The following is a 16,607-nucleotide window of genomic DNA, read 5'->3' on the forward strand; positions in this document are numbered from 1 at the left end:
CTCTGCTTTTAAACTCTTAGATGTGAAGTTCTGGACTGGTTCCCAGTTACATTTTGTGTACAAAGCGCTCCGTGAATTTCATAGGGTCCCGTGCCTCATAGCGCCAGAAAGCCCTGTCTGTCTGCTGTCTGTTTTGCATTCTCTCAGCGGACCTGACTTGAACTGTCAGGTTTCAGACCCCAACATTTGCATAGGTAGTTACGTGTCACATTTTCTGGCTATCCAGAAAAATGATCAATTATCTCTTCCTCTGAGCAAGTGAGACCAGCTTGGGAGACAGCTCCCAGTGTGGAAAGATATTTACCCGCTGACTTCACAAAATGATTTTCGATGTAAATGGAGTATAAAGTATCAATCATTTAAAAGTCAAAAAATGCATGCACCAATCACAGATTGCCCCTTTAACAATCCATACAGTACTGAACAACCTATTCGAGTGCAGAACTTTTTTTAGACAAGTACTCACTGGTGTTAATCAGATATTCTGTCTCCTCCTCTTTTATTGAGATAGCCTCCTCTTCCTCCCAAAAAGGTTCGTATTTCACTGTAACATCCTCTTCTTCTTTCACAATAACAGCCTCCTCTTCCTCCTTTTTTATTCTGAAAGCATCTACCTCCTCTTCTTCCACTGTGACAGCCTCTATCCCCTCTTCCTCTTTCACTCCAAACGGATCTTTCTCTTCTTTCACTATAACATCCTTCTCTTCTTTCAATGTGATATCCTCCTCCTCTTCTTTCATTCTGAAAGCTTCTACCTCCTCTTCCAGTGTTCCAGCCGTTATTCCCTCTTCCACTCCAAAATGCTCCACTTCTTCTTTCAATGTGATAGCCTCCTCTTCCTCCTTTTTCATTCTGAAAGCTTCTTCCTCTCCTTTCACTGTAATATCCTCCTCTTTTACGCCAATGTTCACCCCCAGAGCTTCTTTCTCCGTCCAGCAGACCTCCTCTTCTTTAGCAGGAGGAGAGTAGCTTAGTGAGCTCATGGTCGGGGATGTTAGCTAGCTAGCATTAGCTGGTTAGCATTATCGACTAGCCTAGTGCCGGGCTCAATATCAATCTTAACAAGCTAACACATTTAACATCTAGCAAATGACGTTAAAGTTAAGAAGTTGATACGTAAACATAATTGTGTTTAAAACGCTGAGACTAATATACACAAGAATGAGCTTCAATGTTTCATTTTCATGTTGACTAGCAAGCTATCGAGGTGGATAAGTAGCCGTGTTGCTGTTCTTAGCATCCTGTCCACTAGATTATACGTCACGCAAGAAGCACCTGAAGCCTCACATCGCCATCTGCTGACTGAATTGGGTAACGCAGTTTAACAAAAAAGATTCACTGGGAGCATTGATAACGTTACTCTTAGATGTGGATTCTTTCATGCTCTTTTAGTTGCCTTGACCAGGTCAATTTAAATCCACAGTGGGAGCAGTGGTAAAGCTTTACTCCAAAGTGTATTCTCTGATGTATTTTCATAGTCCCTAACCGGGTAAAACACTTTACACACTGGGAGCATTTGAAAAGCTTCTCTCCTGAGTGTGTCCTCCCATGTGATTTTAGGCTCCCTACCAAGGTAAAACCCTTTCCACACTGTGAACATTGGAATGGTCGTTCTCCAGTGTGTATTCTCTTATGATCTTTCAGATGCGATGACTGAATAAATCTCTTTCCACACTGAGAGCATTGGAAAGGCTTCTCCCCTGTGTGCGTTCTCAAATGAGTTTGCAGGTTCACAGCACGGGTAAAACCTTTTCCACACTGAGAGCATTGGAATGTTTTTTCTCCTGTGTGTATTCTCTCATGTGTTTTCAGGCTCCCTTCCAAGGTAAAACCCTTTCCACACTGAGAGCATTGGAATGGCTTTTCTCCTGTGGGTATTCTTTCATGCTCTTTCAGGTAACATACCCACTTAAAACTCTTTCCACAGTGGGAACACTGGTGTGGTCTCACTGGTTTGGGCATCTCTGGTTCCCCTGAAGGACTCTTACCGATGTGAGAGTGAGAGTCTGCCAAAGACAAACAGCGTATCTAGTTAAACAGAGACCAGGATCATATACATTTTAATATATTTTTTCATTTTGAGCTGTGAAACATTTTGCTATGTTGTGCACTTAATAAACACGACCCTGAATGAACCCTCCACGTGGTAAAACTGTCTTCCTCTGAGGTTTAATCCAAACTAAAGATCCCTCAATAACCTGAGGTCAGTGTTTTAGATTGTTTAATCCAGATCCAAATGATCCTTCGCTGTCTTTGATTCTGTCCCCTTCATCATTTTGAAAAGAAAATGAAAGCCAAGATTTCACCCAAATGTCATGAAATCAGACAGGAGTTGGGTTGTAATAATATAGCATATACTGTATGACGTGGCATCATAGAGATTTTCAGATTAGTCTGTGTAACTCTTTACATTTACATTTTAGTCATTCAGCAGAAGCTCTTATCCAGAGCGACTTACAGGAGCCATTAGGGAAGGGTTTCCCAGATTCGGTCCTCGGGACCCCAAAGCACGTGTTGGTTGTTGCCCTAGCAACACTACACTGCATTAGGGTTAACCTTTTACTGCAGTGGGGCTAAATCAGGGTCACACATTCCTGGTAGTCTTAGACAAATCTGCTTTGAAACACACCTCACACACATTGTTATGGGCTTAAAAATAAAAAAAAGACACCTGTACCATGTCAGATATAGAGTTGAAATGTATTACATTTTGAGTTTGCGTCCCGATATTACACTTCATATACATCAGAGAACACTGAAATACTGTATAACAAAACTGTTTAACATAGAAATACCAGATTGTCAGAGTTACATTCGTAAGATTTTATGAATTATGAAATTCTGAAAAATATAAATAACATTCCACCCTTGAGGCCACCAGAGAGCGATTTGGACATTTGACTGCAGGAAAGGGCTACGTGCCCCGCCTCCCTATACATTATAGCTAAATATTAAGGACCTAGTAAAACCATTGAGATTTAAAAAACAAATGAACACTTAGTTTCTGATGAGTTATTTTACAACTGATATCAACACTTAGTTTCTGATTAGTTATTTTACAACTGATATCAGCACTTCAATTTAGTTTCTGATGAGTTATTTTACAACTAATATAAACACTTAGTTTCTGATGAGTTATTTTACAACTAATATCAACACTTCGTTCCTGATGAGTTATTTTACAACTGATATCAACACTTCGTTCCTGATGAGTTATTTTACAACTGATATCAACACTTAGTTTCTGATGAGTTATTTTACAACTGATATCAACACTTCAATTTAGTTTCTGATGAGTTATTTTACAACTAATATCAACACTTAGTTTCTGATTAGTTATTTTACAACTGATATCAGCACTTCAATTTAGTTTCTGATGAGTTATTTTACAACTAATATCAACACTTAGTTTCTGATGAGTTATTTTACAACTAATATCAACACTTCGTTCCTGATGAGTTATTTTACAACTGATATCAACACTTCGTTCCTGATGAGTTATTTTACAACTGATATCAACACTTAGTTTCTGATGAGTTATTTTACAACTGATATCAACACTTCAATTTAGTTTCTGATGAGTTATTTTACAACTAATATCAACACTTAGTTTCTGATGAGTTATTTTACAACTGATATCAGCACTTCAATTTAGTTTCTGATGAGTTATTTTACAACTAATATCAACACTTAGTTTCTGATGAGTTATTTTACAACGGATATCAACACTTAGTTTCTGATGAGTTATTTTACAACGGATATCAACACTTCGTTCCTGATTAGTTATTTTACAACTGATATCAACACTTAGTTTCTGATGAGTTATTTTACAACTGATATAAACACTTCATTCCTGATGAGTTATTTTACAACTGATATCAACACTTCGTTCCTGATTAGTTATTTTACAACTGATATCAACACTTAGTTTCTGATGAGTTATTTTACAACTGATATCAACACTTAGTTTCTGATTAGTTATTTTACAACTGATATCAACACTTAGTTTCTGATTAGTTATTTTACAACTGATATCAGCACTTCAATTTAGTTTCTGATGAGTTATTTTAGAACTAATATCAACACTTCGTTTCTGATGAGTTATTTTACAACTGATATCAGCACTTAGTTTCTGATGAGTTATTTTAGAACTAATATCAACACTTAGTTTCTGATGAGTTTTTTTACAACTAATATCAACACTTAGTTTCTGATGAGTTATTTTACAACTGATATCAACACTTAGTTTCTGATTAGTTATTTTACAACTGATATCAGCACTTCAATTTAGTTTCTGATGAGTTATTTTACAATTCATATCAACACTTAGTTTCTGATGAGTTATTTTACAACGGATATCAACACTTAGTTTCTGATGAGTTATTTTACAACTGATATCAGCACTTCAATTTAGTTTCTGATTAGTTATTTTACAACTAATATCAACACTTCGTTTCTGATGATTTATTTTACAACTGATATCAGCACTTAGTTTCTGATGAGTTATTTTAGAACTAATATCAATACTTAGTTTCTGATGAGTTTTTTACAACTAATATCAACACTTAGTTTCTGATGAGTTATTTTACAACTGATATCAACACTTAGTTTCTTATGAGTTATTTTACAACTGATATCAGCACTTCAATTTAGTTTCTGATGAGTTATTTTACAACTAATATCAACACTTAGTTTCTGATGAGTTATTTTACAACTGATATCAGCACTTCAATTTAGTTTCTGATGAGTTATTTTACAACTAATATCAACACTTCGTTTCTGATGAATTATTTTACAACTGATATCAGCACTTAGTTTCTGATGAGTTATTTTAGAACTAATATCAATACTTCGTTTCTGATGAGTTTTTTACAACTAATATCAACACTTAGTTTCTGATGAGTTATTTTACAACTGATATCAACACTTAGTTTCTTATGAGTTATTTTACAACTGATATCAGCACTTCAATTTAGTTTCTGATGAGTTATTTTACAACTAATATCAACACTTAGTTTCTGATGAGTTATTTTACAACTGATATCAGCACTTCAATTTAGTTTCTGATGAGTTATTTTACAACTAATATCAACACTTAGTTTCTGATGAGTTATTTTACAACTGATATCAACACTTAGTTTCTGATGAGTTATTTTACAACGGATATCAACACTTAGTTTCTGATAAGTAATTTTACAACTGATATCAACACTTAGTTTCTGATTAGTAATTTTACAACTGATATCAACACTTCAATTTAGTTTATGATGAGTTATCTTACAACTAATATCAACACTTAGTTTCAGATGAGATATTTTACAACTGATATCAGCACTTAGTTTCTGATGAGTTATTTTAGAACTAATATCAATACTTAGTTTCTGATGAGTTTTTTACAACTAATATCAACACTTAGTTTCTGATGAGTTATTTTACAACTGATATCAACACTTAGTTTCTTATGAGTTATTTTACAACTGATATCAGCACTTCAATTTAGTTTCTGATGAGTTATTTTACAACTAATATCAACACTTAGTTTCTGATGAGTTATTTTACAACTGATATCAGCACTTCAATTTAGTTTCTGATGAGTTATTTTACAACTAATATCAACACTTAGTTTCTGATGAGTTATTTTACAACTGATATCAACACTTAGTTTCTGATGAGTTATTTTACAACTGATATCAACACTTAGTTTCTGATTAGTTATTTTACAACTGATATCAACACTTAGTTTCTGATTAGTTATTTTACAACTGATATCAGCACTTCAATTTAGTTTCTGATGAGTTATTTTAGAACTAATATCAACACTTCGTTTCTGATGAGTTATTTTACAACTGATATCAGCACTTAGTTTCTGATGAGTTATTTTAGAACTAATATCAACACTTAGTTTCTGATGAGTTTTTTTACAACTAATATCAACACTTAGTTTCTGATGAGTTATTTTACAACTGATATCAACACTTAGTTTCTGATTAGTTATTTTACAACTGATATCAGCACTTCAATTTAGTTTCTGATGAGTTATTTTACAATTCATATCAACACTTAGTTTCTGATGAGTTATTTTACAACGGATATCAACACTTAGTTTCTGATGAGTTATTTTACAACTGATATCAGCACTTCAATTTAGTTTCTGATTAGTTATTTTACAACTAATATCAACACTTCGTTTCTGATGATTTATTTTACAACTGATATCAGCACTTAGTTTCTGATGAGTTATTTTAGAACTAATATCAATACTTAGTTTCTGATGAGTTTTTTACAACTAATATCAACACTTAGTTTCTGATGAGTTATTTTACAACTGATATCAACACTTAGTTTCTTATGAGTTATTTTACAACTGATATCAGCACTTCAATTTAGTTTCTGATGAGTTATTTTACAACTAATATCAACACTTAGTTTCTGATGAGTTATTTTACAACTGATATCAGCACTTCAATTTAGTTTCTGATGAGTTATTTTACAACTAATATCAACACTTCGTTTCTGATGAATTATTTTACAACTGATATCAGCACTTAGTTTCTGATGAGTTATTTTAGAACTAATATCAATACTTCGTTTCTGATGAGTTTTTTACAACTAATATCAACACTTAGTTTCTGATGAGTTATTTTACAACTGATATCAACACTTAGTTTCTTATGAGTTATTTTACAACTGATATCAGCACTTCAATTTAGTTTCTGATGAGTTATTTTACAACTAATATCAACACTTAGTTTCTGATGAGTTATTTTACAACTGATATCAGCACTTCAATTTAGTTTCTGATGAGTTATTTTACAACTAATATCAACACTTAGTTTCTGATGAGTTATTTTACAACTGATATCAACACTTAGTTTCTGATGAGTTATTTTACAACGGATATCAACACTTAGTTTCTGATAAGTAATTTTACAACTGATATCAACACTTAGTTTCTGATTAGTAATTTTACAACTGATATCAACACTTCAATTTAGTTTATGATGAGTTATCTTACAACTAATATCAACACTTAGTTTCAGATGAGATATTTTACAACTGATATCAGCACTTAGTTTCTGATGAGTTATTTTAGAACTAATATCAATACTTAGTTTCTGATGAGTTTTTTACAACTAATATCAACACTTAGTTTCTGATGAGTTATTTTACAACTGATATCAACACTTAGTTTCTTATGAGTTATTTTACAACTGATATCAGCACTTCAATTTAGTTTCTGATGAGTTATTTTACAACTAATATCAACACTTAGTTTCTGATGAGTTATTTTACAACTGATATCAGCACTTCAATTTAGTTTCTGATGAGTTATTTTACAACTAATATCAACACTTAGTTTCTGATGAGTTATTTTACAACTGATATCAACACTTAGTTTCTGATGAGTTATTTTACAACGGATATCAACACTTAGTTTCTGATAAGTAATTTTACAACTGATATCAACACTTAGTTTCTGATTAGTAATTTTACAACTGATATCAACACTTCAATTTAGTTTATGATGAGTTATCTTACAACTAATATCAACACTTAGTTTCAGATGAGATATTTTACAACTGATATCAACACTTAGTTTCTGATGAGTTATTTTAGAACTAATATCAACACTTAGTTTCTGATGAGTTATTTTACAACGGATATCAACACTTAGTTTCTGATGAGTTATTTTACAACTAATATCAACACTTAGTTTCTTATGAGTTATTTTACAACTGATATCAACAGTTAACTAGTAGATACGTAAACAGAATTGTGTTCAAAACACTCATGTTGTTGTTGAAGAAGCATCTTTTTCTATGGTATAATGGTGGTCCGCAAACAAACCTTTAGGGTGTTTGCCGCCACCTAATGTGCTGGAGTATGTGGCCAATCATGGTTTACATGAGCTCTACATTGATATACTGTATACAATAAATATGAATAAATAAATCAATATTTGTTACCTTTATTTAAACAGGAAGCCTCCATTGGGACTAGGGTCTCTTTCCTCCACATAACATTTATAGACCAAATCTAATCAAAATCGGAAAGTACAAAACAAAGTCAAATAGAGTTCAGACAATCCAGAAAAACAGTCACATTCCTCAGCAAATAGTTCCTCAATCAATATTGTAAATTGCCCAAAAGTAAAACATTTAGGTAAAATCTTTATTTTATTTTCAAACAAAACGTTAGTTTTTCATGTATTTTATTAAAGAATAAAATGATATGTAAAAGTACAAAGAGAATCATGTGTTGATCAGAACAGATTTTTTAATGAGTGAGTATTTTAAACATAAGGTTACAATAATATCAAGATATGCAGTTGGGTCTATACTGCGCCTACATTGTGTAACGATACATCATGTAGATGTACAGTATCAGTCAATGTATGGACAAACCTACTCATTCAAGGGTTTTTCTTTATTTTTACTATTTTATACATTGTTGAATAATGGTGAAGACATCATAACTATGAAATAACATATGGAATCATGTAGTAACCAAAAAGTGTTAAACAAATCAATATATATTTTATATTTACATTCTTCAAAATGGCCACCCTTTGCATTGATGACAGCTTGGCATTCTCTCAACCAGCTTCATGAGGAATTATTTTCCAACAGTCTTGAAGGAGTTCCCACATATGCTGAGCACTTGTTGGCTTTGTTTCCTTCACTCTGCGGTCCAACTCATCCCAAACCATCTCAATTGAGGTTCAGGTCGGGTGATTGTGGAGGCCAGGTCATCTGATGCAGCACTCCATCACTCTACTTCATCACTCTACTTCAGTACGGAAAACACTGGAAAGTCAATACACAAGACACATTCAGAGTCTCTACGGCCTACTGATCCACCATGTATTGGACCTACATCTGTCCTATGTCCTACTGGTCAGCCTACATCTGTCCTATGTCCTACTGTTCAGCCTACATCTGTCCTATGTCCTACTGTTCAGCCTACATCTGTCCTATGTCCTACTGTTCAGTCTACATCTGTCCTATGTCCTACTGGTCAGCCTACATCTGTCCTATGTCCTACTGTTCAGCAGCCTACATCCTTATCTCCTGTGTGCATCCTCTCATGTCTTCTCATGTGACCTAACCAGGCAAAACTATTTTCACATTGGGGGCAGTGGTACGGCTTCTCCCCTGTGTGTATTCTCTCATGCTGTTTCAGGTGACCTAACTGGGTAAAACTCTTTCCACACCGGGAGCAGTGATGAAGCTTCTCTCCTGTGTGTATTCTCTCATGTATTTTCAGGTACCCTAACCAGGCAAAACTCTTTTCACATTGGGAGCAGTGGTAGCACTTCTCCCCTGTGTGTATTCTCTCATGCACTTTCAGGTGTCCTAACTGGGTAAAACTCTTTCCACACTGGGAGCAGTGATGAGGCTTCTCTCCTGTGTGTGTCCTCTCGTGTTGTTTCATGTTCCCTAACTGTGAAAAACTCTTTCCACACTGGGAGCATTGGAAAGGTTTATCTCTCTTCTCCCCTGTGTGTATTCTCTCATGCTCTTTCAGGTATTCTTTCCGGTTAAAACTCTTTCTACACTGGGAGCAGTGATGAGGCTTCTCTCCTGTGTGTGTCCTCTCATGTATTTTTAGGCTCCCTAACTGGGTAAAACTCTTTCTACACTGGGAGCATTGGAAAGGCTTCTCCCCTGTGTGTATTCTCTCATGTCGTTTCAGGTCCCTTAACTGGTTAAAACCCTTACCACACTGGGAGCAGTGATGAGGCTTCTCCCCTGTGTGTATTGTCTCATGTCGTTTGAGGTCCCCTAACTGGTTAAAACCCTTTCCACAGTGGGAGCAGCGGTATGTCTTTTCTCGCTTCTCCCCTGTGTGTATTCTCTCATGCTCTTTCAGGTATTCTTTCTGGTTAAAACTCTTTCCACACTGGGAGCAGTGATGAGGCTTTTCCCCTGTGTGTATTCTCCCATGCACTTTCAGGTGTCCTAACTGGGTAAAACTCTTTCCACACTGGGAGCAGTGATGAGGCTTTTCCCCTGAGTGTATCCTCTCATGTATTTTCAGGCTCGCTAACAAGGAAAAACTCTTTCCACACTGGGCGCATTGGAAAGGCTTCTCCCCTGTGTGTATTCTCTCATGTCGTTTCAGGTCCCTTAACTGATTAAAACCTTTTCCACAGTGGGTGCAGTGGAATCGTCTTGCTGGTTTGGACGTCTCTGGTTCCTCTGAATCTGGTCTTTCTCCTGCCAAAGACAGAGCATTTATTTAAACAGAGACCTGAATGAAACCTCCACAACTCTCTTGCTAGGAGGTTTAATCCAAATCAGATCCCTCAAAAACCCGAGGCCAGTTTACAAAACAATTCTCATTTAAAATAACCTTGGCAGGGTTACTTTCTAAATGTAATCCGTTACAGTTGCTAGTTACCTGTCAAAAATTGTAATCAGTAAAGTAATCTTATTACATTCCGTTACTTTTAGATTACTCCCCTTAATGCATTAGTAGAAGACAAAAATGTATGTTCCCAATTGAACAACATCTATTGCAGGATAAATCAATGTTAAAGATTATTATTATTCATTATTTTTATACACCTTTTTACTCCCCAATTGGTAGTTACAGTGTTGTCCCATCGCTGCAACTCCTGTACGGACTCGGGAGAGGCAAAGGTCGAGAGCCGCACTGCTTTTCTTGACACAATGCTGGCTTAACCCGGAAGTGTCGGAGGAAACACCGTACTGTTGCGCCCGGCCTGCCACAGGAGTTGCTAGAGCGCGCTGGGACAAGGACAAACCCAGGCCGGCCAAACCCTTCCCCTAAGCCGGACGACGCTGGGCCAACTGGGCGCCGCATCATGGGTCTCCCGGTTCACGGCCGGCTGGGATCTAACCAGGATCTGTAGTGACGCCTTAGAACGCTGCATGCTTTTGAGCACTACTGAAAAAGTACTGTTTACATGTGAAAGACGAAATGCTGCATTTACTACAGGCCTATTGTTTACCTTTGTGTTGGGGACACTTTGATATCTTGATAATATGCAGCTGTTTAAAGGGCAAAATCCACAGATGAAACAATAACAAAACGGTCGACCCTGCCTCTGTTTTGGTAAACAGCTGAGGGATGGGAGAAATGTAATGTAAGATGAATAGACAGAGCTATGGATGCAAGGACTGACCATCCATGATATCAACATTATAGTTTTAAACATGTTATGAGGCTATATAGTGTTTGTTTACATTTACAATGTTTACAAACATTGGAGAAAAACAAGCTTACATTTTGGGTTCTCATGGAGTGTAACAGTTGAATTTAGAAGTTATATTCTTCAAGAATCAATAGATGGATGGATGATAATAGTAGAGAGAGTGATTTATTTCAGCTTTTGTTTATGTCATCATATTCCCAGTGGTCAGAAGTTTATATACACTCAATTAGTATTTGGTAGCATTGCCTTTAAAATGGTTTAACTTGGGTCAAACGTTTCGGGTAGCCTTCCACAAGCTTCCCACAATAAGTTGGGTGAATTTTGGCCCATTCCTCATGACAAAGCTGGTGTAACTGAGTCAGGTTTGTAGGCCTCCTTGCTCGCAAACGCTTTTTCAATTCTGCCCACACATTTTCTATAGGATTGAGGTCAGGGCTTTGTGATGGCCACTCCAATACCTTGATTTTGTTGTCCTTAAGCCATTTTGCAACAACTTTGGAAGTATGCTTGGGGTCATTGTCCATTTGGAAGAACCATTTGTGACCAATCTTTAACTTCCTTACTGATGTCTTGAGATGTTGCTTCAATATATCCACATAATTTTCCTTCCTCATGATACCATCTGTTTTGTGAAGTGCACCAGTCCCTCCTGCAGCAAAGCACCCCCACAGCATGATGCTGCCACCCCCGTGTTTCACGGTTGGGATGGTGTTCTTCGGCTTGCAGGCCCATTTTCCTCCAAAAATAACGATGGTCATTATGGCCAAACAGTTCTATTTTTGTTTCATCAGACCAGAGGACATTTCTCCAAAAAGTACGATTTTTGTCCCCACGTGCAGTTGCAAACCGTAGTCTGGCATTTTTATGGCGGTTTTGGAGCAGTGGCTTCTTCCTTGCTGAGCGGCCTTTCAGGTTATGTTGATATAGGACTCGTTTTACTGTGGATATAGATACTTTTGTACCCTTTTCCTCCAGCATCTTCACAAGGTCATTTGCTGTTTTTCTGGGATTGATTTGCACTTTTCGCACCAAAGTACGTTCATCTCTAGGAGACAGAACGCATCTCCTTCCTGAGCGGAATGACGGCTGCGTGGTCCCATGGTGTTTATACTTGTGTACTATTGTTTGTAGAGACGAATGTGGTACCTTCAGGCGTTTGGAAATTGCTCCCAAGGATGAACCAGACCTGTGGAGGTCTACCATTTATTTTCTGAGGTCTTGGCTGATTTCTTTTCATTTTCCCATGATGTCAAGCAAAGAGGCACTTAGTTTGAAGGTAGACCTTGAAATACATCCACAGGTACATCTCCAATTGACTCAAATTATGTCAATTAGCATATCAGGAATTTTCCAAGCTGTTTAAAGGCACAGTCAACTTAGTGTATGTAAACTTCTGACCCACTGGAATTGTGATACAAATGAATTATAGGTGAAATAATCTGTCTGTAAACAATTGTTGGAAAAATTACTTGTGTCATGCACAAAGTAGATGTCCTAACCAACTTGCCAAAACTATAGTTTGTTAACAAGAAATTTGTGGAGTGGTTGAAAAACGAGTTTTAATGACTCCAACCTAAGTGTATTTAAACTTCTGACTTCAACTGTATATATATATATATATATATATACTGTTCAAATAAACCTACCATTGAAATTATAGACTGATCATGTCTTTTTCAGTGGGCAAACGTACAAAATCAGCAGGGGATCAAATACTTTTTTATATATATATATATATATATATATATATATATATATATATATATATATATATATATACAGTGAGGGAAAAAAGTATTTGATCCCCTGCTGATTTTGTACGTTTGCCCACTGAAAAAGACATGATCAGTCTATAATTTCAATGGTAGGTTTATTTGAACAGTGAGAGACAAAATAACAACAAAAAAATCCAGAAAAACACATGTAAAAAATGTTATAAATTGATTGAATCAACAGGGGATCAAATACTTTTTTCCCTCACTGTATATATATATATATACACACTACCGGGCAAACATTTTAGAACATTTTCATATACAGTACCAGTCAAAAGTTTTAGAACACCTACTCATTCAAGGGTTTTTCTTTATTTTTACTATTTTCTACATTGTAGAATAATAGTGAAGACATCAAAACTATGAAATAACATATATGGAATAATGTATTAACCAACAGTGTTAAATCAAAATATATTTGAGATTCTTCAAAGTAGCCACCCTTTGCCTTGATGACAGCTTTGCACACTCTTGGCATTCTCTCAACCAGCTTCATGAGGTAGTCACCTGGAATGCATTTCAATTAACAGGAGTGCCTTCTTAAAAGTTCATTTGTGGAATTTCTTTCCTTCTTAATGCGTTTCAGCCAATCAGTTTTGTTGTGACAAGGTAAGGGGGGATATACAGAAGATAGCCCTATTTGGTAAAAGACCAAGTCCATACTTTGGCAAGAACAGCTCAAATAAGCAAAGAGAAATGACAAGTCCATCATTACTTTAAGACATGAAGGTCAGTCAATACGGAACATTTCAACAACTTAAAGGAAAATAGAATAATCAGAACAGTTGTCAGTCCAAAACAACAGTCAGAACAAAGCCTCTGTATTCTCTCATGTCATCTCAGGTCCTCTAACACTACACAGCCCATTCAAATCAGAAAAGCTTGATGATGAGTTGGTTAACTGAATAAGTTGTGCTAGAGCAAAAACCAAAACACGCACCCAGCAAACAAATCCACAAACCCAATCCACTATAATACGTGCAGTACGGAAAACACTGGAAAGTCAATACACAAGACACATTCAGAGTCTCTACGGCCTACTGATCCACCATGTATTGGACCTACATCTGTCCTATGTCCTACTGTTCATTATCCTACATCTGTCCTATGTCCTACTGTTCAGCCTACATCTGTCCTATGTCCTACTGTTCAGCCTACATCTGTCCTATGTCCTACAGTTCAGCAGCCTACATCCTTATGTCCTGTGTGTATTCTCATGTCTTCTCAGGTGACATAATCGGTTAAAACTCTTTCCACACTGAGAGCAGTGATGAGGCTTCTCTCCTGTATGCGTCATCTCATGTCTTTTCAGGTTAGCTAACCAGGCAAAACTCTTTTCACACTGGGAGCAGTGGTAGGGCTTCTCCCCTGTGTGTATTCTCTCATGCTCTTTCAGTTGTCCTTTCAGGTTAAAACTCTTTCCACACTGGGAGCAGTGATGAGGCTTCTCTCCTGTGTGTATTCTCTCATGTCGTTTCAGGTCCCCTAACTGGTTAAAAACCTTTCCACAGTGGGAGCAGTGGTGTCGTCTTGCTGGTTTGGACGTCTCTGCTTCCTCTGAGTCTGGTCTTTCTCCTGCCAAAGACAGTGTTTATTTAAATAGAGACCTGAATGAAACCTACACAACTCTTTTGCTAGGAGGTTGAATCCAAATCAGATCCCTCAAAAACCAGAGGCCAGTTTACAAAAGAATGTCTCATTTAAAAGAATCTTGGTGTAATTTGAAAAATAAAAGATGTAGAGCTCCAACTAGAATCTTGCTCTCATGGTATCATGTTTTTAGGCTGAGCAGAGCACTAGAATAACAGATATTGAGGACTACAGTATTTCAATCAATGTCATAGGCTGCATTTGATCCACTGTTAATAATGTTTTGTTGGGAGGCCCACTCTATGATGGTAAACATCTTACAGATACTGCGAAATTCTGGTACCTAGTGTTAGCGCAAAGACTAGAAGTCTACAAGTAACAGCCCAGTCAAAACTGTTCGCTGCTCTGGCACCCCAATGGTGGAACAAGCTCCCTCACGACGCCAGGACAGCGGAGTCACTCACCACCTTCCGGAGACATTTGAAACCCCACCTCTTTAAGGAATACCTGGGATAGGATAAAGTAATCCTTCTACTACCCCCCCTCCCAAAAAAATAAATAAAATAAAATAAAATAATATAACATTTTGTAAAGTGGTTATCTCACTGGCTATAGGGTGAATGCACCCATTTGTAAGTCACTCTGGATAAGAGCGTCTGCTAAATGACGTAAATGTAAATGTAACAGTAGCATAGAATACCTGTAGACGTCCAGTAATTTCACTAACGCTAGTTAGCGCTGGCTCGCGATACATCTAACTTTATTCATGCTACAAACAGAGACAGAAAAATGGTTTCCACAAGTTAATCAGACTCTGTAAGGAATCCCCAACACAAAGTGTCATACCTGCCAAAATAAAGGAATCCCCAACATAAAGTGTTGTAACTGCCAAAATAAAGGAAACCCCAACATAAAGCGTCGTAACTGCCAAAAATAAAGGAAACCCCAGCATAAAGAAAAAAAACGCTGGAAAACGCGGTCTCAGGCGCCGCTCCAGAATCTCCCATAAGGGTTAAATTGGGTTGAGATCCAGTGACTGAGACACAAACTCCCTTTAAACCCCCTACGCTCCTTTGAGACACCTCTTTCAAAGTCTCTGAGATCTCTTCTTATAGCCATGGTAGCCAAGATAATGGTCAACTGGGCATTTTTATACATGACCCTAAGCATGACTGGATGTTAATTGCTTAATTATCTCAGGAACCACAGCTGTGTGGAAGCTGCTTTCAATATATGTTGTATCCCTCATTGACTCAAGTGTTACCTGTATATTGTATCCACAAAACATTTGGGAAATTACATACTCATACAATTAATATGAAACCAATTATCATCTTTCAATCTTTTTTGCTTTTGTAGCACCTACAGATGAAACATTATGGAGTCTTTAAAGGAGGCTTCACCTACAGATGAAACATTACGGAGTCTTAAAGGAGGCTTCACCTACAGATGAAACATTATGGAGTCTTAAAGGAGGCTTCACCTACAGATGAAACATTATGGAGTCTTAAAGGTGGCTTCACCTACAGATGAAACATTATGGAGTCTTAAAGGAAGCTTCACCTACAGATGAAACATTATGGAGTCTTAAAGAAGGCTTCACCTACAGATGAAACATTGTGGAGTCTTAAAAGAGGACTGTAGCATCTAATGATGAAACATTATGGAGTCTTAAAGGAGGACTGTAGCATCTAATGATGAAACATTATGGAGTCTTAAAGGAGGACTGTAGCATCTAATGATGAAACATTATGGAGTCTTAAAGGAGGCCTGTAGCATCTAATGATGAAACATTATGGAGTCTTAAAGGAGGACTGTAGCATCTAATGATGAAACATTATGGAGTATTAAAGGAGGCCTGGGTATGGATTAAATGTCCTGAGAATTACAGAGTAGGAAGCCAAGTCTAGAAAAAGGCTTTTCATTCAATCATATTTCAAAGCTTTTACAAAGGGCTTACAGAGCTGGTTCTTCCACTTACAGCTGTCTCCCAGTATTAGTTATGAAGATCAGATGTTAATGAAGCAATGAAGACCATATTGAAGAGTCTTGGGTTTTGT

At 36.6% G+C, this 16,607-nt stretch overlaps 1 protein-coding gene across 1 annotated transcript in view; it reads right to left on the reverse strand.

The window, feature by feature from the left end:
* LOC311118564 (uncharacterized protein) overlaps positions 1 to 16,607 on the reverse strand; it is a gene marked incomplete at both ends in the record, with an annotated part of 158,705 nt that overhangs the window by 34,874 nt on the left and 107,224 nt on the right. The window contains one exon of the mRNA XM_084193354.1: positions 1,989 to 2,006. Within this exon, the coding sequence (XP_084049480.1) occupies positions 1,989 to 2,006 (18 nt within the window). The remainder of the gene's footprint in view (positions 1 to 1,988; positions 2,007 to 16,607) is intronic.

This window comes from Coregonus lavaretus (genome assembly GCF_964263955.1).
Source record: "Coregonus lavaretus genome assembly, contig: HAP1_SCAFFOLD_299, whole genome shotgun sequence".
In the NCBI taxonomy this organism is placed as follows: Eukaryota; Metazoa; Chordata; class Actinopteri; order Salmoniformes; family Salmonidae; genus Coregonus; species Coregonus lavaretus.